Here is a 21,331-nt window from a genome sequence, read left to right as displayed (position 1 = left end):
TTTTTTTTATTTGAATTTATTCTCAATTCAAACACAACAGAACATATTTTGAAGAATATTAATCATAAAACATTTTTCAGATACTACTGATTTAATTTATTTAAATTAACAGAATAGAAGAGAAAATAAAACATTTAGTTCAAAATATTTAGTTTTGTATTCCAAAAGCGAAGAAGGCCTCACAGGTCTGGGACAACATGAGGTTTTAAATTTTGACATTTTTGGATGGACTAGGGGTGTTTGGCTCCGGGTTTTTTGGAGTCAACTCCAAATCTTGACTTCTAATTTTTGAGTCGGTGGAATCGACTCCATTTACTTCACTTAAAATAGAGCAAGGATTAAACTTGCTGTATCATATCCCGCTTTACACAATACTACTGCATCAATTGCAGCTTTACATTGTGCAGTTCTCAGAATATAGCAGCAGCCACTAGCCTAACATTACATCATAATTTTACCTGCAGTACTAATTTAAGACATCGATCCGATCCACTCAAAATTCACACAGATATCCTATATCTGATTTTTAACACAGCAAGCTTGACATTGCAGGCAGATCCAAACCAAAATGCTTTAAAACCGAAATGGAAAAAAAGCTGTAAGTGCTTTATAGGAATTTGAAAACGAATGCAAACTTCATCTCGCAGCAGTATTTAATCACCTAGAGTGCTTATATTCACGAAATTCAAAAGCAAAAGCATTATAACTTTAGAATGTAACTGATTCATTCAGAAGGATTTGAAAAAACAGACTCGACTCAGAGTCGATTTCTGTCCTGGAGTCGACTCCGGTACTTAGTACATTGAGAGTCGAGGGATCGACTCTTTTGGAGTTGACTCCCCATCCCTGGGATTGACTATTTCTTAATTATGGTTGGTAACACATACAGTTGAAGCCAGAATTAATAACCCTCCTCAATTATTAGCCCCGGTACATTTTTTTCATCAATTTCTGTTTAATGGAAAGTTTTTGTCAACACATTTCTGAGCATAATAGTTTAATAACTCATTGATAATAACTTCTTTTATCTTTGCCACGAGGACAGTAAATAATATTTTACTAAATATTTTTCAAGATACTATTATTCAGCCTAAAGTGACATTCATTCATCCATTCATTCATTTTCTTGTCGGCTTAGTCCTTTCATTAATCCGGGGTCGCCACAGCGGAATGAACCACCAACTTATCCAGCAAGTTTTTACGCAGCAGATGCCCTTCCAGCCGCAACCCATCTCTGGGAAACATCCACACACACATTGCCTAAAGTGACATTTAAAGGCTTAACTAGGTTAAGTCATTGTATAACAATGGTTTGTTCTAGACAATCTAAAAATATCTATAGCTTAAATTGGTTAATGATAGTGACCTTAAACCTTTTTGAAAGATTGTCAAACTGCTTTGATTTTAGCCGAAATAAAACAAAAAAGAGTTTATCCAGAGGAACAAATATTATCGTAAATACTGTGAAAAATTCCTTGCTCTGTTCAACAACATTTGGTAAATATTTAAAAAATAATTATAATTATTAAAAATTAGCTGTATCTTAGATAACTGTATCTGTTATCTTTAACTGTTTAATAACAGTTTGGTGATCTGTCAATCAAGTATAAAAAGCATGAAAATACCATAAAAGTAACATAAACACGGCAGAAACAGACTGTAGTTTTCTACATTCTACTGGTTTCACAAAAAAAAAAACGTCGAAAGGGTTGCAAAACAATGAAAGTGAGTATGTGAAAAACCTTTTAGAGTGACCAATTCATACCACAGTTTATACAAACAAGCTCAAAAATAAAGGTACGCGAGCTGTCACCGGGGTGGTACCTTTTCAAAAGGAACACATTTGTACTTAAAGGGTCCATTTTGGTACCTCAAAAGTATATATTAGTACCTACAAATTTTAAGAGAAACACTTTTGTACTATTTAGGTATTAATATGTACCTTTGAGGTTAATTAATATGGACCTTTTAGGTACAAATTTGTAACTTTTGAAAAGGTACCACGCCAGTGACAGCTCGTGTACCTTTATTTCTGAGAGTGTAGATGCGTATACACCCATACTCATACCCACCCACACACATACCCTCATTCGCACCTGTTTTTTCTGAGTATCCTGTTGCAGTGCAGAGGCAGGTAAGGGGTCACTATCAGTGATTTCTCTGGCAATGATGAGTCTCACATGGGTACCAGCGACACGGAGCTCATGAGCCACTTCCTCACTGCCCATTTCAGACACATCCACATCCCCGATACTGAGAAGAAGATCACCACTGCGCAACCTCCCGTCCTTTGTGAGCAGACACAATAACACACGTCAAGTAATTTGGGCACTCTTCATTAAGCTGAATCTGCTTGCATCCATAAATTAAATTCTATTGTATATGAATCCATTGTCGCAAATAGTACCTTTCCAGCTACACCGTCAGGTATGATGGTTTTGACCATGGTACCTGTACTCCGTCCTCCAATAATGCCAAATCCCAGGCCTGATCCATCATTCTCCAACTCAACGTGATAAATTTGTCGAGGCTGGGGAACCAAATTTAAAATATGGGTCATGACTGTGAGGAAATGCCTTATTTTTAGATACAACCCCAAACTCAATTACTGAACATTTTCAGAATTTCCACCATTAACATAGCATGTCCTACTGTGTAATAAAAATGTTTGGAGATTTGGCTCAAAACCTCGAAGTTGAGACACCTTCATTCTATGAAAACTAGCTAATCTATCCTAATATAACATCACATACAAAAAAAAAATCCTTATTAGATGAATGACAAAGAAATAATGGGTGACACAGTGGTGCAGTAGGTAGCATTGTCGCCTCACAGCAAGAAGGTTGCTGGTTAAGTTGGCGGTTCATTCCGCTGTGGCGACCCTTGATAAATAAAGAAACTAAGCCAAAAAGAAAATGAATAAATTAACAAAAAATAATGTAAAATATATGTATTATTCCTCCACATTTTCAAAACTTTCCTTTAGTTAAATTCAACTTTAAATCAGATTTTCTGAGATTTCCAAATATTTAATTTCAGACTTTTTAACAAGTTGCAAAGTAACAAGTAGTACAGTGAAGGCTTTTATATTATTGAAAATGATTTCTATTCCAAACGAACACGTTACAAATGTTCTTTTGTGAAAGATCAAGTGACACCAACATCTGCTGTCATGCATGTAAAAAATGTCAGTTTTGCCATTACACGTGATTCTACAGTGTTCAGCATATATAAGTAGTACGCTCCTCACATTCATTCATTCATTTTCTTTTCAGCTTAGTCCCTTTTTTTTTGTAGTCGCCACAGGGGAATGAACTGCCGACGTATCCAGCATGTTTTATGCAGCGAATGCCCTTTCAGCTGCAACCCATCACTGGGAAGCATCCATACACATTCCTTAACACAAATACACTACGGGCAATATAGCCAACACAATTTACCTATGCCACATGTCTTTGGACTTGTGTGGGAAACCGGAGCACCTGGAGGAAACCCACGCAAACACAGGGAGAAAATGCAAACATGCATCCACACAGAAATGCCAGCCGAAGCTCGAACCAGTGACCTTCTTGCTGTAAGGTGTCCCACTGTGCCACTGTACAACCCCCCTTACAAATCTATCTTTTCAAGAGTTCACACTTAGCTGATGATTGGTAATAAAGCTGGTTTGGCATGCTGTCCTGGGATAGAGAACAGAGCTCGTAAGATCCTCAAGCCCGGGGCTCCCTCCCGTTTGCAGGGCTTTTGAGCTTTGAGGAGTTTGAGCTCAGGTAGGTCTCGAGAACCCCCCCATTCCCCCCCTTGCTGCTTAGGGATTGCTATGAGAGTGTGCTGCATTTAATATAGTGCTGATTTGGTTAGGTCAATTTACTTATGTCTCATGTTTTGGACTGTGGGAGGAAACCGGAGGACCCGGGGAAAACCCACACGAGCATGGGGAGAACATGAACTCCGCACAGAAATGCCAACTGGCTGGGTAGAGACCCGAACCAGAGGCATTCTTGCTGTGAGACCACAGTGCTAGCCTCTGGGCCGCCGTGCTGCCCTATAGAGGAAAAAGGAGGAGAGGGGGTGGAAGGGGGGATTCTTGAAGACGAAGATGGCTAAGGTAAAATCCTTTAGTTATTTATACTAAGTTAGTAATCATCTGATTGGTACAAATACAAATTTAAAATAGAGGAAAAATCAAGAGAAGTAAAACGATAGAAAAGAATTGTTGAATATTATAAGTTGTAATTTATTTTGCAATATTTTGCTTGAATTTAATTGTATTATCATTCAATTTCTAAATATGTTTGTTTACTAAAATATTATTTTAATAAATGTATCTGTTTAATAAATCTGTTTTCTTTAAATGCACTACAATACATTGCCTATATTCACTGAGAAATGAATAAAAATATTCATTTTCAAAACGGGGTGTACTCAATTATGCTGAGCACTGCACATTATAAAATGTATTAAAATTGAATTGTTGTTTTATTTTGTTTACAGACTTTCTGAACAAATAAACACATTACTGAGCCTAAAAGAATTCTTCCAAAAACAAAGAAAATCTAAGCCAAACTTTTGGACAGCAATGCATTGAAATAATCTTGCTAAATGTGGAAGCTACATTTTATATTAATGGACAGAATATCACCATTAAGATGAAGTCTTTCAGTGGAGACGCAGGAGACTCTGCTTTCAAAGCACACACCAAGCCTAACAACCTCACATAAAAAGCTCTAACACTTCAAATGTTAGATGTACTGTGTTTGCGGTAATGTAATCAAATTACTGCTGAGCTGTAACGGATTTAAGCTGCATGTTAAAGTGAGGCAGCTATAAGGCATAAGACATAACAGTATAAAATATAAGGTAAAATATGATTCAGCTCACTTCAGAGTGACATTTAACAGTCTCAACAGGCCTTTGTACACATTATTTAAGGCATATTTTAGAAAGATGAGTTATAATGAGATTAAAATAAAAGGAAGCTTTAAAATGAATTGTTCATAAAGGCCGGAGCATGGCTCACCTTTGGAGTGCTGAATGATGGAGTTGGTTCTCTGGCTATAGTTAATGTTACCACAGAAGCAGCTTCCTGAAGAATCTGGACAGCCTGATCGTGAGTTACAGAGGAATCAAACAGCTTGTCGTTCACTGCTAGAATCTGATCACCTTCATGGAGACGCCCGTCACTAACAGATGGGGTAAAAAATTGTTTCAAATTAACCTGTGCTCATTTTGAAAAATGTGCTTTAATCAGTGAAGTTCTGCTGCGCTGTACTTCATCAATGTCAGTTTATACCTGTAAGCAACAGAGTCTGTCTGAATCTCCTTTATGAAGATACCATGACCTCCAGTGCTTTCAATCGCCAGGTTAACAATGCTGACACCTAAAGCGCTTTCACCCTTCTCCAGGTCAAAGCTGAGCACAGTGTGACCCTGAGAAACAGCAATAAATGCAAAAAAGTAACAAAGAATGGACACAAACTGTTACTTTTGAAAGGTGTAGTTGCAGTATTTATTAATTTCACATAAATATTATGTTAAGTGTTTTGAGGTACCTTTGCCATGGACTGCAGTACAGAAATGTCCTCTGTGATGTAATGGGCAAAAGTCACATGACTGGCTGTTCGACTACGTTCACTACGCCGCTGTGCTGAGAGGTAAGAGTCTCTGTACCTCAGAGTGCAGGAGGGTTGAGACGAGTTCAGGACATCTCTGTCATCACACATAGACTGAGGAGGAGCAGACGATGTTCTGGGAGAAACCTGTACTGACACAAAACATTCACATTACCTAATTATAGCAACACAAAGCAATACAATAAACACAAACTCAACAATAATAATATTAACCCAATAAAATATTTTCTAGTATTTTAAGAAACTTTAAACCATTAACAATATCTTTCTTGTCCACTCATCAGGGAGCATATTTTGCCCAGAGTCAGCAGAGCAACACACAAGTGGCATAGCCTATTGCCTGTAGTAAACACTCACTCTCATGACCTGATGAGGAAGAGAAGACAATGATGAACTTAGTTATTTTACAGTCATTTAAAAAAATTTGGCTCACAGAAGAGTTTTTGAAGGTTCGCATAATTTCAGTTTTCAGATTTTAGTTTTAGACATATTTTTGTTTTCTTTTCTAAACATTGAACAACTCGTGATGACCCTTGCAGTCAGTCTGGAGGACGGGAGAGCTCTCAAATCTAAAATATTTTAATCTGTGTTCTAAAAAAACATAAGGAAGAAGGTCTCTGGGTATTGCAACGTCAATAGGGTGAGTAATTAATAACATAATTTCAGTTTGGGGTAAACTAAGCTTTTAAATTGCTCAAAAAGTGAAGAAATGTATAATAATACAAACAACTTTATTTAAAATAAATGTTGATATTTCTGTTATTAAATAATTCAGAGAAAAATTAAAGGTTCAAGATCCTGGAGTACTTTTAAAAAAAATGAACAAATTTGTGTGTGTTGAGCATTAGTTAAGACAACATTAGTACCTGCTAGATTTAATTGTGGGGAAAACTGAATAATTTTGAGCTTTTGTCAGCTAATTTCATCTTCCGGGTTTAAAATAATTTTCGGGGTGGGATCAAAATCAGGGACGTAGTGTGAATCTGCTAGTGGAGTGATGAAACGTAGGTTTCTCATTATTAATCATAGCGGAGTTTTCTTATCATTTGAGAAGACCCTCCTTCTTAATAATTCATGAGAGCACGTGCTTTTCGATGACAGTTCTGCCAAGCTGTAAGACTCAATGGGTGAGACCACGTCGGGTCATATGTGTTTGTTTTAATGATCCACAGGGTTTGTTGCATGTTTTTCCCGCAATGCTATCAAGGCCGATACAGCAAAGCTGTTGGTTTGCAGCAAGCATTTTTGTCAGGTGTCCGCATTCAGACTCGGGGATTGAGGAGGAGAGAAGTCCTCCTCATTTATTGTGTTTATATAAGCACGATTATCTTATATGATATAGCAAATTGTGGTTATGGATATATGAAATTCCGAATAACAAATGTAGCAGGACATTAAATTACTTACTGTTTATTTCTTTACATTTTAACTTTGTAAACTATAAAATATCATGGGTCTCATGGTTTGTGTCTCATTTTGTGAGCCAGCTGACAACAGTTGTTCGCTCCTTTCTTTTTCCCCTGCTTTGCTGGCCAGCCCGATCCTCCCTTTGCTCGTAGCGCTTAACAGTGCTCCCATCTCGGAGCATTTTATGAATAGTTTCTGAGGTAGACTTGAACCAAAAGAAGGGGGTTTCGTGGTGCTTTAATGAAACTAATTTTGATTTCTCAAATCAAAAGAATTTAATGATAATAGGAAATCATCATTAACAAATCAAATAAATTCAAAGGGGTGCTAATAATTCTGACTTTAACTGTATATCCATTTAATGCAGAGCCAGTTACAGCTCCGTTATCCTCATAATGGTTTCTCATAAAATAAAAACAAGTTTAAATGTGGTCATGGCGATATATGTCTAAATGATTGAAGTCTATCAAGTAAAACATTAGCTCATTGTTAGAATTCAGCCAGTCTGCCAGCCAACTGTTTATGCAAATCTGGCCAAGAGCTTACATTTATATTTAGTTTAAATGTGGTGTTACATTTCAGTTTTTCAAGTCTGATGGCAAAACACACAAATATGTGCAATTAAGGGTCTAAATAGTTTTTTTTTCCAAAGAGTATTTGTGTCTGTCACTTTCTGTTTGGTACATGATGACCAGGTTTAAAATACTAAACAACCTTAATTCAAATATAAAAATGCAGAAAGGTTTCCACAAGGGTCAGGTTTAAAGGTAGGGAAACAAAAATCCTTTACTAAGTCAGTGTAAAAACAACAGAAGTGAATGGAAAGTCTCCACCATAACAAAAGTGAGTGTGTGACTTGCTGACCCCTGTCTCTCTCCTTTCAGCACAGATTAAGTGGTCAGCTCAGGTAAGTAGCTTATACGGCCTCCGTTTCGTCCCTGCTGCTGTTTGCAAAGAATCATCTTTCTAAATGCATCACACACATTATACACAAACACAAATGCACACACCAAGGATATGTCAAGCAGTTTGACCTATTCTTACATAATATGCAAATATACAAAGCTGAATTTTGATTCAGAATGCTGATCTGCATCCACTGCATATTTTAAATAATATTTTTATTCATTTTTACTTTCCCCAAAAGAGGACACTTGTTTGAAATATAATTTGTGAAAAGAATCGGCTAAATTGGCATACACTGTAAAAAAAAAATCTGAAATTTTACGGTTTATTTCCGGCAGCTGGGGTGCTGGAAAAAACCCTGTAAAATAACGGCCGTTAAATGATAGAAATTTCATGTAAAATAGCGGACATTAATTAACAGAAATTTCCTTAAATTAAAATTTCTGGTACATTTTTCTAATTCAACCTCTGTTATTTTACAGTAAATTTATAGAATTTAATGCCCGTTATTTTATGTTTTTTTTTCCCAGCACCCCAGCGACCGGAAATAAACCGTAAAACTACAATGTACTACTATTTATGCTGGTGGTTCATTCCGCTGTGGCGATCCCTGATAAATAATTGACTAAGCTGAGGGAAAGTGAATTAATGCATATTTATGCTCATTCTTTTACTGATAAAAGATCTAAAAGTACCAAAAGACGCAGCCCTTTCATGTGTATTGAAAACATTAATTTAATTGAGTTGTTGAGGATATGGGGAGACACTTACTAAAATTTTTGCTCTGCAATCAAAATACTAATTAACACAGTTTTTATGAAGATAATTCTGAAGAATGATAAAAACAATCGGATAAATATAGAGGTCTATAATGGCAGACCATATGCCACAACAGCAGGCTAACAGCACAGCTGGCTACTCTTGTTTTTGTTCCTGCTCATTGAAACCGATTATTAAAACAAGCACTTGAAAATAAATCTACTTGATGTTTGATTTCAACAACTTTCCTTAAAGATCTCACTACATTTGTTCAGAGAAGTCTATTACATCACAGAATGTGACAGGAAGTCATAAGCTTGATTAAACCATGACTCATATAAACAACTTATTATTAAGCTTGTGATTATCCATGCCAAGTGGCCTGACCGATGCACAATGAGCGCAGGGATTATCTGAGATATAGGTTTGCTGAAGTAGCTACATCTTGTCATTTTGGTACACCAATAAACATGCAGTTTTTCACGACAAACAGGCATTTACTGGAGTCGCTCATGTCATGTGGCATCTGCTGATCCTCTCATTTTGGCCTGCTAGAAGATTCTAACACAATCAGTTGTGGCTCTGATGAAAAATCATGAATGTAGCATATACTGTGTCTATTTTATGAGGATATCCGAGGAGCTGAATTACCTGAGCTGCTCTTTGAAAGCCTGGGCTAACACAGGCCATTTTCAGAAGAGCATTTCCCATCACTACTCTGTCTGTCTGACTGTGTCATAATGCACACACACACACACACAAACACACACACACACACACACACACACACACACACACACACACAAACACACACACACACACACACACACACACACACACACACACACACACACACACACACACACACACACACACACACACACACACACACACACACAAACAAACACACACAAACACACACACACACACATGAACCCAGACCACCTCTGAGACACTTTACCCTGTTATCCTTGAATAACCTCTCATTCCTCCCACTCATATCTAGTGGGCTTCTCTGACCTTCTCTGACTGGGATCCTCTTTGGAAATGCATAAGTGCCCTATACTGTAGGTCAATATGGCTACAGAGATCTTATACTAAACACTGAAAAAGATAGCAAAAACAAGCTAAGATACCAGATCAGTGCATTCATATATTTCAAAATTAGTTTTCAGGAATCCGATACAAGTAGGATTTGTGAACAGTTATATAACAGTAATAAAAATGCACCTATCTCTCATCTATTCATTTATGTGATAAAAGGCAAAAAATTAATATTACAAATTTACTGTGTTCAACACTGGCGATGAACTCTGAGTAAGACATTTTTCATGCTTTATTTTTGAACAAAAATACACAATTGGCCCGATTCGCTTTTTAGTGCAATGCTTTATCACAGATCTTTGCTTTTGCAATTGTGCAAACAAAATGCCACAATAGTGTACGTTTATTTGCTGTAAACCTGAATTAAAAAAATAATAATTTTATTCCCGTAAGTTTGTATCATTTTTTATTTGAGCCAAAAATAAACCTCAGACAGACATGACGTAAGCCACAGAGCTTTTAAGCTGGGGTTCAGAGACCCTATTGATTGAGTTCTAGGAAAGCGTACAAATATTTCATTAAAAAAGTTCAGAAATAAAAATGATGTTGAGATAAAATATAAAACCAATGTCAAAAATGAGCTTCAGTAAATAGTTTAAAGAGAATAAAGCAAACATTTTATTAAATATATTTATTAATAATGTAGTACTTTAATAACTACAATTATTTAATACAATCTAAATAAATAAATAGCCCAGGTTTTGATTTGAATTAATACAAGATTAATGTTACAACAGAATTTAAAAAAAATACAAAAAATGAAAGATAAAATTACTAATTATCCATTTAAAAATCTCTCCAAAATAATATTTTAGACCCATTTAAATATAATTTATTTAAATAATTCATCTAATGATTAAACAAGAAACCTTAATATATCATATTTGTGGATTCCTATCAACCTTTTGTCAAACAAAAGGTGTTAAAAAGCTCTGCTTGCATCTGTGAAAATAAAAATGAATGCTGACAAAAGGCTAAAAAAGAGAATCATATCTACATTTAAATTTCAAGTATTAGTGGTGGACTTGGATATCATCAGTATTAAAATATAGTTTCATTAGACATTCACACTTGGTTGCTACAATATCGGTTACCATGGTTATGATAGAGGTAACACAATGAGGTTAGCTGTGCCATTTCATAATAATGTCCCTATTATCAGATTTAGAAATTATAATCATTTACTTTTCTTATAATTTTCATGATAATGAGAAATTATTTCCTGAAATGTGAAACTAAATGGTGTCCAGTCATTTAAAACCGTTTAATCAGCACGCTGTTTAATGTTTTGATATATATTTTAATGTTAATGCGTGATTTTTCTTTTTTTACTTTGTCATGCACCGGAATGATATATTCTCTGACCTGCTGCTGCTTACGCTGTTGTCCAGTCTCTTGCATGATAAGTATCTGGTGGAACAGGGGACTTTGTAAGACACTTTTAAGCAGACTGAGTTTTTCTTCAGCAGGAAGCTCTCCTCTCTTCTTCAGCCTCTCCTGCAGACGCTCCACTGCCACCAAAGCACGCTGTGTGTCTGTGTAAATGCGCATACACATAAATATATTAATCACATGTACACAAGCAATGACAGCAACTATAGCCCACATGACAATCTTTACAGCAGAACACATGTAATATTCATACTAACTGAGACAAAAAGACACTGAAGAAGGCTAAAAATAACACTTCATACATACCCATCATTTTCAATTCTTTGAGTGCTGAATTACCACCACTTTCTTGCTGACATCTACAAAAACGGAAGAACAATTATGTCAGGACCAATGACAATCAAACTCTGGAACATATTTAAAATACAAAACAACAAAAACAAACAGATTTGTTCCTTTCTTATCCTACTCAAGAAAGACTTAGGTGGATTTCAGCATCTTAATCACTAACCGGCATTGACACCTGACAGTTCTTACCTGTGACAGTAGAGGTGACGTTTGGCGGGAAGTGACAGTGACGCAATTTGGCAGCGCTGGCGTTTGTCTCAGTAACCGATGACAGGCTTTATGAATTGTAGTGACGGTTCACTTCATATTTCGCTGATCGCTCTGATAACGCCTGCTGTAATCTCTTATTCATGTTGATGTAATCTGGGTTGGAGTCTCGCACCTCTCCGGGAGGTTCTCGCGGTCGGCACGCGCTCATCACGGACTGCGCGAGCGCTAGTGTTTGCGCTGCCCTGCTAAGGTAATGCGCTTACCGGGGCGGCTTAGCAGCTGTAAACGGACTTAAACTGTGAACGACGGTAATTACCCGGGACAGATGTCCTTACAACCTATACCTGATAGGACATTAAGCGCCTGGCGGTGTTGTGGACAACACAGTGAAATGCTAGATATGAAAGCAGCCTATGTAAATTAGCAAACAGGTGGCCTCAATCTTGATAACAAGTATACCATTTTACAACTTAAAGCAGCATAACGCACCGTTTTTTTTATTTTTGTAAATAGGTTAAATAACATATTTCAACAATATAACGTTACTTCTGTGGAATGAAATGATTCACTAAATGTTTGTTTTTTCTTCATGGAACAGTACACTAAATGTCAACAAAGCTGTTTTTGTCTAACATTAAACACATCGGCTTCAGAGTTATGAAAGTTTGGTGAAACTAGTTGCCATTTTAGGTCAGATTATGGTTTGTACGTTTAACCACAAAAGTTGCAAAAATGAGAGAGTGAACGAGCAGAAATCGCCTTGGCGTGATGATGTAACCATAGCAACATGCTCTTTTCCTGCGTGCATCGAATGATTCAAGGAAAAAAACACAAACACTGTTTATTTTGTTCAAATCATCATAGATATACATTTCACAGCCTAAACGTATCAAAAAAGGTTTGTGTTTGGTTTAAATCTTACTCGCACTACTATTTAAACATGGACTCTAAGGGATGTGGGCTGAGCAGTTTGATACAATAAATTCGACAGCTAAAAAGGAAGTGAAATCAGCATTCATGTGTACTGACAAGTGCAATGCGATTTCTTGGATGTTTCACTGCATGCTGCCTGTCAGTCTTCATTCGTTACGTTCTCACTCTGCACCGTAAAGATCAATATTTAAGCGCTTATTTCTCACCTAACATTTACCTTCAGATCAACAGGTTTCCTCCGGAGCTCATGGAAAGCTGCCATTCGGACGTCTCGGATGATCTAAGCCCATGCAAGTTAGATATTTTAACATTTTCAAATGTCGAAAGTCGCATTAGAGACATTATTTAGACAGCCTAGGGTTTGCGTGAGACTGATAACTGGCTGTCAGCGCGCATGTCCGCGATGCGCCTTTGATGCCCGTGAGTTTAATGCAAATGGATGTCCAGGCCTCTCCCCCCTCATTTCATGAAATAACACAGACATCAGCTCTTATTACTCCTGCTCATGAGAGACATTAATTAGTGCATGTTCACAAATCATAATTTGTGGAATATTAAGTCTCAAATAAAACCGATGGAAGCCGTGCCAACACAGACATGGCTTAAATCAATGGTTTAGTTGTTATAATTACTTTAAAATTAAGTGCAGGAGGGTTCCATAAAAAAAAGCTATTTTGTGTACCTCATAAGTATCCCCCAACATGTCTCCAACAATGACGTTTTCATGTGCAGCCTTGTTTTGCTTTTCCCATACGTTTGTGTGTGCTCCATATACTTCTACACTTAGTTCAGTGTACATTATTTTTAAAATGCAAACATAGCCTATGTATGCGCCAATTGCACTCTTTTTTATTTTTGTTTATACACACATTTTATCTAGATGGCCCATAGGCTGCAAAATATATCTTTCAGCATCGAGATCAAAATGTGATCATTTGCAATAATCACATCGCAAGATATGCAATGTTGATTTTAGATCACAATTTATCATTGGCATGTGTTTTTGATGCCCGTGATTGTATAATGATTTTTTTGATTAATTTTATTGAATTATTTTTATCATTCAGTTAGTGTACTTGAAGACCCGGGAAATGATAAAACATTTTATTTCAATAGTTTTTTGTATCTGTATTTACAGATTTTTATGCATAGAAAGTACTTACAACACTTGCAAATACAGAAATGCACTGCAAATAGCACAGACAAAAACCAAAATGTGTCGGGACCCTAAAAAGTTTATAGATTTTTCATTAGATTTTATGAAGATGCACTCCCACTGCGTAATCATCCCAATCAATCTGACATTATAAATTCTTTCCAAATAGAGATTAAGTCATCTGGTGAAATTATATCCATATCGCAAAATTTATTGCAAAATAAAAAAAAATATCGCAATGTTAAATTTTTCCAATATCGTGTAGCCCTGGCCCACAGTGTTCAACACTTGCAGTTACAACCCCCTAATATCTACAACCCCTAATATTTTTAGATGGATTGAAATGCAATTCCATACATACATCATTGTCTGGAAGCTGACTTTATAAATCAAATTTCAAATAGTCTTTACTCTTTAAAAAACAATATCTTTAAACCTTTGATTAAAACATCAAAGACTGTGACATAAGTAATCATATGAGTTTTTCTTTTGTATCATGACTTATAGGTGCTTATTTGGTGAGTGAGATGATGCAACTCCATATTTCCTGCCTCATGCGAAAGCCTTGTCATGCAGCACGTGTATACGCCTACATCGTTACCAAAGCAACATGCAGGTTGGTTATATGTGTGAACACACAAATATGACCCAAACACTTGCAATTAATAGTGTGGATAGTCTCATTGACATGATATGTTTTTGAGAAAAAATTGGTTTCTCTGCATGCAGTCTGAGCATAGCTTCACTTTTGTGCTATTCACATGTTCATCGCAGTTCCCTGCTGGATTCATTCCTTATTTGTTGTCATGGTTACTGATTGCTTTGTGCACCCGCTTCTTGTTCAGTTAATTTTTCTCTTACAAATGTACGCCCTATTGTACTTCTACTCATTGTCCAGTATTTTGTTTTTGTTGTTTAGACTATTGTTTTTCATGTTTGATTACCATCTTTATTTTTAATAGTAAATTATTGACCCTTCTACCTACATTGGCAATACAATAATTAAACTTTACTTAATTTATCTTTTGAAAGCTTTTCCATTCAGACTTTAAGTAAACCTAAATGTTTGTTGAGTATTTTCTTGTCATTTGAAGTTGTTTACCTCAAGTAGACCTACATTTGTATTTTATTGAAATGTGTAGAGAAAATAAATACTGAGTGTCATAAAATAAAAGACACTCTACCTTAGAACAAAAGCAATGTTAAAACTGTAAATACAGCTGGAAAGCAATGAAAAATCAAAGGTGTGCGATGGAAAAGTTAAATAAGTTTTACTTTGATATTTACTATAGTAATTTGAAAACAATTCCAAACAAAATCTCCAGGATTAATGCCTACAAACATGAATTTAGTAGGGTGAATTCGGGTAATCTTGGACACTTTATTGCAATTTTGACTTCAGCTCTCTAATTTCAATGTCTTTCTAACTAATTAGAACAACATATTAGATATTTATGAAATCACTAAGATGTTTTCTAACCACCTAAGAAAACATGTAGATGTTGTACAGAGAATAGCCATGCCACACTTATTAGTATTTAAAAATACTAATAGGTATTAACTGCCTGAATTTGATAACCTGGGACAGGTCACTTCATGATCTGGGACATACAGTTGAAGTCAGAATTAGTAGCCTGCTTTTATTCTAGCCAAATTGTTTGTTTTATACAAATAAAAATGATCAGAAATACTGTGACATTTTATTTGCCATGTTAAACATAATTTGGGAAATATATAAAAAAATAATAATAATAAAAAGGGGGGCTAATAATTCTGACTTCAATTGTATGTATTTATGCTGAAAAAGTAAATATTTGCCATATTTATGCATGCCAAACACAATTTTACCAATTTTTAAAAAGTAAGAGAGAGAAAGAGAGAGTGTGTGTGTGAGTAACTGGTAACTAATTATTTTTTTCTTCCTCGTTCTAACAATGCAGAAATTAAAATTGTTTTTAAATACTTATCATATGTTTATAAAAATATAAAGTAATTTAGTATTTTATAGTATTGTTTTATTTAAAAGACTTTGTGTTTCTTTAATGCAACAACGCTGTTGCAATCACGTGTCATTAATAGAAATACGTAAATTAAAAATTGTAAAAGGATAAATTAAATTCTGTAAATATTCATTCATTCATTTTCTTTTTGGCTTAGTCCCTTTATTAATCTGGGGTCACCACAGCGGAATGAACACACTTATCCAGCACGTTTTTACGCAGCAGATGCCCTTCCAGCTGCAACCCTGGGACATCACTGGGAAACATCCATTTACTCTCATTCATACTCATATGGACAATTTAGGCTACCCAATTACCCTGTACCACATGTCTTTGAACTTGTGAGGGTAAACTCCACACAGAAATGCCACCTGACTCAGCCGAGGCTCGAACCAGCAACCTTCTTGCTGTTAGGTGACAGCACTACCTACTGCGCCACCACGTCACTCCTCTGTAAATATTACAGAGTCTTACTGATCTCACTAATATTACTAATCTAATTTTAGGATATTATCTTTATTACTAATTAACTTATTTTCTGCTATGTTTAAATTATAGCTCTGCCTTCTCAACTATGTTACCATGATTTTACACATTTAAACTGAATTTTTGTAGAACTAGTATAATTAAAAATCATTTCAATTGAACACATTTTAGTGTAATAATAACCTCAGTTAAGTTTTGTCAACCCTGATTATATAATATTCAAAATTACAGTTTAACACGCGAAGTCTTAAAATTTAGATTTGAAGTTTCAAAGTGGAAAAGGCTCAAGTGTTACAATTTCTCTGAATGACCCCGCAGGTGATGGGAAGGTCGACCCTTTACTGCTGTGCGCGCACTCGGCCACCAGAGCGTGCTCAAGCCTTCCTGTCACCACAAGCTCCTGATTCACCGCCCCTCTCTTATTCTCCTTTTCTTTCTCTTTCCCTCCCACCCTCCATCCTTGAATCAAGCATCACTTTGCTTCCAAATTGGCTTGTCATTTTCTCTCGGCGCTCGTTCGCTAGCTGTCGGGTCGCATGGACGATCTAGCGATGGACTGGCGCTGATCTCGTGGATTGTGCCATCGCTGGAGCCACTCTGCGCATTTTCCTCTTATTCCAAAAAAAAAAAAAAAAAAAAACACTGGTCGGGATACAGCACGGGATACGATCCCCCGTGTCCACCATAGATCTACTGGGTTTGGGGGACGAAGGATACTCGATATATATTCAGTTCTTTGATCGAGGGTCCTCGGGAGGCTTGAAGCCTCAGAACGGCGCATCTGGAGGAGAAGCTCAAAACATCATCTGCGTGTTTTATTCACACACGGACACACTGTCAAGGGAATTAAGGAGCATTCCGAGATCACACAGCCCGATGCTGCTCAGCACATCCATAGCTGACTCCTTTTCCAGTGCTTTATAAGATGCGGTGAGTCAATGCTTTTAAACAAGGTGACGTTATTTCTTACGGGCCAATAAATCAATAACCGATGGACGTGTGAATGGAAGCGCCAGTGAGATGCTGTAGCTAGTTGGCGCTTTCCGAACTCTCCACATCCAACAGCTGAAATATTCGGTGTGTGTGTGTGGCATCGGACACAGGATGCTTTTTGCCGTGTGTCGTGCGTGGTGTTTTAATGGGCGTCGGTGCGCGCGCGCGTGTTTGAGTGTACAAGTCGCTGCCTTCAGCTCTTGCCGTAGCGAAACCATAGCTTTCATTTGTTTATAACCGCCAGGATCGAGCCAGGCAGCGTGAGGCAAATAACGCTATATTGATGGCCTGCATTCCCTTAGCTTTTACATAAAGAGAAGACTGTCAACGCATCGCTCGACTTAGTTTTTCTATGTGTGTATGTATGAGTGTGTGTGTGTGTGTGTATAAACAAAAGATGCGTTAGTATAAATCAGGAAGAAAAAGAGGAAAGCATCTTCAAAATAAACAGCCACTCTGATAGCCTTGAGAACATCCACAGCGTTTCATGCAACCAAACACCGTCAGATCAGTACAGAGATCATATGACCTTGATTCATTGACTAATAAAGACACAACTGCCATTCATGTCACCCTGATGTCATGAAAATTGCAGTACGTGCTGGATCATCATATATAGCGCATAACCAATCATGCAGGATTATTTGTCATTTGTCAACAGAGATAATTTAAAGGCTAAGTAGTCAGCTCAGTTATAGATTTTAATTGATTGTTTACCTCGTGTAGATGACCCATTTAAAAAAAAAGGAAAAGACCTTAGTGTCTGCGTTCCAGTGATTGCAGTGAATTCACATCACATCTTGTGTGCAATACAAATAGACAGAGACAGGAAGAACGGACAGATTGCCTAACAGCCAAGTTCATCCAGGTCAGATCAAAAATCAAAGGCCTTTGAAGTCACAACCGAAAATATCAGAACTATTTTGGTGAAAGGATTGTGGATATATTCTGCTCAGTGCAAGATAACTGCTCTGTGATATAACATTAGGGGTTTGATTTCAGTCTTGGCCCCTAGTCAAACTCAGAATAATTGTTAGGTCTCTTTGTGTTCTCTCAACGGATAAATTATGAGCAGACGGAAGTAGAAGCATCTACATTAAGCAATAAGAGACACATTAAAGGTATGGTTTACCAAATATAAGACACAACTCTGTCATTGTTTGCCTAGCCTCATGTTATTTCAAACCTGTTTGACTTTCTTTCTTTAGTGCTACACCAAAGGAGATGTTAGGCAAGACGACTGCTTCAGTTCGCTTTCATTTTACAGTAAAAAGACGCAACGAAGGTGAATGACAACTCAAGCTGTCAGTCACAAACATGTGCGACAACATCTCTTTTTGTCCTCTTCAGAGGAAATAACCTTAAACAGTTTTGGAACAAGATGAGAATGAGTAAACAATGACAAAATTTAGAGTTTAGGTGTATGGTTTGGCAATATTTTTTACTAAATAATGTGATGGCACTTGCAGCCTTGCAACATCATGACATCATGAGAGGGGTAATTTTTGCATTTCTTTGCTAAATGAACACTTTTAGATCTTTGTGAGTTTCTGTTTTCCATCAAGATGTTTGCTCGGTTTCCTTGTTTTGTCAGTGGGTGGTGTGCTGAATTTCACACACAAGGGTGGAGTTGTATTTTTCAGATTGGGTTTTCTGGTTTTGTCTTTTTGCTTTGATGGGGTGTTTTGTATTTCCACCCCTAGTGTCTTAAAGCTGACTTGGGAAATGTCCGCACCCCTAACACCACTAAACAGAGCAGCAAAATATAAATGAAAATGATTTCAAATAGATTTTAGGAGCACACATAACTCAGGCCAACAAATAATGTAAATCTTGTATATATATATATATATATATATATATATATATATATATATATATATATATATATATATATATATATATATATATATATATATATATATATATATTCTTTTTCTGTGCTTTTTGGCAACTCTTAATGTGTTTAACTATCAACATGGTTTGTAGTTTTTTACGCTGGATTGCAGCAAAACCTTGCCCACCTTTTTTTTAAATGAAGTGCCAAACACTATTTGGACTATACTTATTCGCAATGTAGATGTAACTGGATGTTGAATAAATATATATTTTGTCTTTCAAAAAACACAGTGTTTAAAATTATTCATGTATTACTTTGAAAAGCTGAGAACAGTGTCTCTTGCTGAGAGTGTGATCTCTTGCCATCACATCAAAGCCAGTTCTGTCTTAAACAGCCATTGCATAGCACTTTCTCTTTTATATTATAAGATTTGAATAGGGCTCCACAATATAGTTTCAACATTGATATTGCAGTGTGAACATTCGCAATAGTCACATTGCAGGATATGCAATGTTGAATCTAGATTATAATTTATTATTTGCATGTGTTTTTGAGGCCTGTGCCTGCACTCAAAAAAATGATGTTTGCAGTATGTTCAAATGACTTATTTAAAATGAGTTGATACAACACAATTATTAAGATTTGTTTTGGGATAACTAAATTATTTTATGTTCAATCCACTTAAACTTGTTAAAATGAATAATTTAACTTAATTCCTTCATATTGTTCAAACACAAATCGATTGTGTGGAACCCAGCATTTTTTACAGTGAATGAAAATTTTAAAAGCATTCAGTTCTAAGTAACTGCACTGTTGATAACATTTATAACAATGCATTTTATTGAAAAATTAATAAAACAAAGACTATGTAGTATTATTTTACATTTGATTATTCATTTGCTGTAAACCTGAATGCCCTAAACTTAAATAGACTCTATTGACACTGTTTGTTTTATTAATATTATCTATGCCTGTAGACTTAGGCTGGGCAATATGGCAAAAATGCAATCTCGATTATTATTATTATTCATATTGAGCAATAACAATATATATTTCGATATAAGTGGTTAATGCTTCCAGGTTTCAGAATACCCCAACAATGACTGAAGCCACAAAAAATAGAGGGTCCATTAAATGGCATAACATATTTTTGGCTGATAAGTTTTCTAATCTGATAAATCTAATATTAATCTGATTAATGTCTCTAATATCAACACACATTTAGATTCCCATTGATGCACATTTTTGCTGTGTGACTGGATCTTAGATCGATATAGAGTAAAAAAGTCCAGAGCTTATCATTGTTATAGACATAAATTTTATCATAATTTGATATAATATTGTTTATCGGCCCAGCCCTATTGTAGGCTGTTTATTACATTTTATGCAGATGTACTCTCTTAAAGAACTATAACAATTAACATAGAATTATAGATTATTTCCTTATAGAAATATTCCAGTCATCTGGTGAAATTGTACTTGTATCGAAATATATTTTGCAGAAAAACTAAATAAACTCTAATTTAAAATGTTAATAATTAAACGACAAATAGTGTCATATAACTGAGTATTAACATTTTTAAAATAAACTGTATACTGAATGTCATTTTTTTTTTCTGTGGACCCTAAATTTTATTATTATTATTATTATTATTATTATTTAGACATTGCAATGGCTGAATTGCAATGTTAATAGTTGCTTAATTCATTAGAATATCTGATAAGAATGTTTTGTGGTTCACAGATAAAGAAATTAAAACAGGGTTTGAAAATGTAAATGTATTAACTTGAGAGGGGGTAATTATAATAACTAATTTAAAAATATTTAAAATAGACAACATGGAAATAACACATTAGGAACATGTAAAAAACTTCTTAACAAAGTGATGAACATAAAATGGTGGGTTTGTTTGTTGGTGCATTTTTTGAATGTCACAGCATGGGTCAAAGTGTAATTTGCAACACTCACTCATTATCAAAGAGGGGCCGGTGGGAAACATGCTCCGACAGATGCTTTCATCATCAAAGGGCGACAAGCTCAGCATGCAGGATGCTTTGTGATATGGGTTTGATTGCATGAATATACAAACAGTGTTTTGTGGCTACATCCTGATGTCATAGATCGGTAATAGCGAGTCCAATAAGAGTCCAATGAGTCCATGCA

General features: G+C 35.8%; 2 protein-coding genes and 1 long non-coding RNA gene across 14 annotated transcripts in view; 2 read left to right on the top strand and 1 right to left on the bottom strand.

The window, feature by feature from the left end:
• Nucleotides 1-13,092, bottom strand: part of si:dkey-92j12.5 — an 81,760-nt gene extending 68,668 nt beyond the window's left edge. For 2 of the 4 annotated variants that reach the window (XM_073951153.1, XM_073951162.1), the window contains exons 1-8: nucleotides 11,739-13,092; nucleotides 11,508-11,560; nucleotides 11,175-11,344; nucleotides 5,553-5,759; nucleotides 5,294-5,430; nucleotides 5,021-5,183; nucleotides 2,408-2,530; nucleotides 2,097-2,288 (exon numbers count right to left, since the gene is read on the bottom strand). In XM_073951153.1, coding sequence (XP_073807254.1) covers nucleotides 2,097-2,288; nucleotides 2,408-2,530; nucleotides 5,021-5,183; nucleotides 5,294-5,430; nucleotides 5,553-5,759; nucleotides 11,175-11,344; nucleotides 11,508-11,514 — 999 coding nt within the window. In that variant the 5' untranslated portion in view covers nucleotides 11,515-11,560; nucleotides 11,739-13,092. The remainder of the gene's footprint in view (nucleotides 1-2,096; nucleotides 2,289-2,407; nucleotides 2,531-5,020; nucleotides 5,184-5,293; nucleotides 5,431-5,552; nucleotides 5,760-11,174; nucleotides 11,345-11,507; nucleotides 11,561-11,738) is intronic. The other 2 variants (XM_068221216.2, XM_021476353.3) reach the window with 2 other exon arrangements.
• LOC141385568 (uncharacterized) lies at nucleotides 11,836-15,979 on the top strand. 2 transcript variants are annotated; one of them, XR_012406195.1, is made up of 3 exons: nucleotides 11,836-12,009; nucleotides 12,916-12,982; nucleotides 14,356-15,035. It is a non-coding gene; the product is annotated as an uncharacterized lncRNA (long non-coding RNA). The 2 variants fall into 2 exon arrangements; XR_012406192.1 differs by lacking the exon at nucleotides 11,836-12,009 and adding an exon at nucleotides 12,540-12,657 and having other exon boundaries at nucleotides 14,356-15,979.
• Nucleotides 15,980-16,796: 817 nt separating this feature from the next.
• Nucleotides 16,797-21,331, top strand: part of adgrl3.1 (adhesion G protein-coupled receptor L3.1) — a 203,282-nt gene continuing 198,747 nt past the window's right edge. For all 8 annotated transcript variants that reach the window (XM_073951209.1, XM_073951189.1, XM_073951177.1 and 5 more), the window contains exon 1: nucleotides 16,797-17,264. The gene's annotated coding sequence lies outside the window, so the exon portion shown is untranslated. The remainder of the gene's footprint in view (nucleotides 17,265-21,331) is intronic.

Source organism: Danio rerio, chromosome 1 (genome assembly GCF_049306965.1).
Source record: "Danio rerio strain Tuebingen ecotype United States chromosome 1, GRCz12tu, whole genome shotgun sequence".
NCBI classification, from domain to species: domain Eukaryota; kingdom Metazoa; phylum Chordata; class Actinopteri; order Cypriniformes; family Danionidae; genus Danio; species Danio rerio.
Note: the sequence above shows the minus strand (reverse complement) of the source record. Positions and strands in the feature narration are given on the sequence as shown.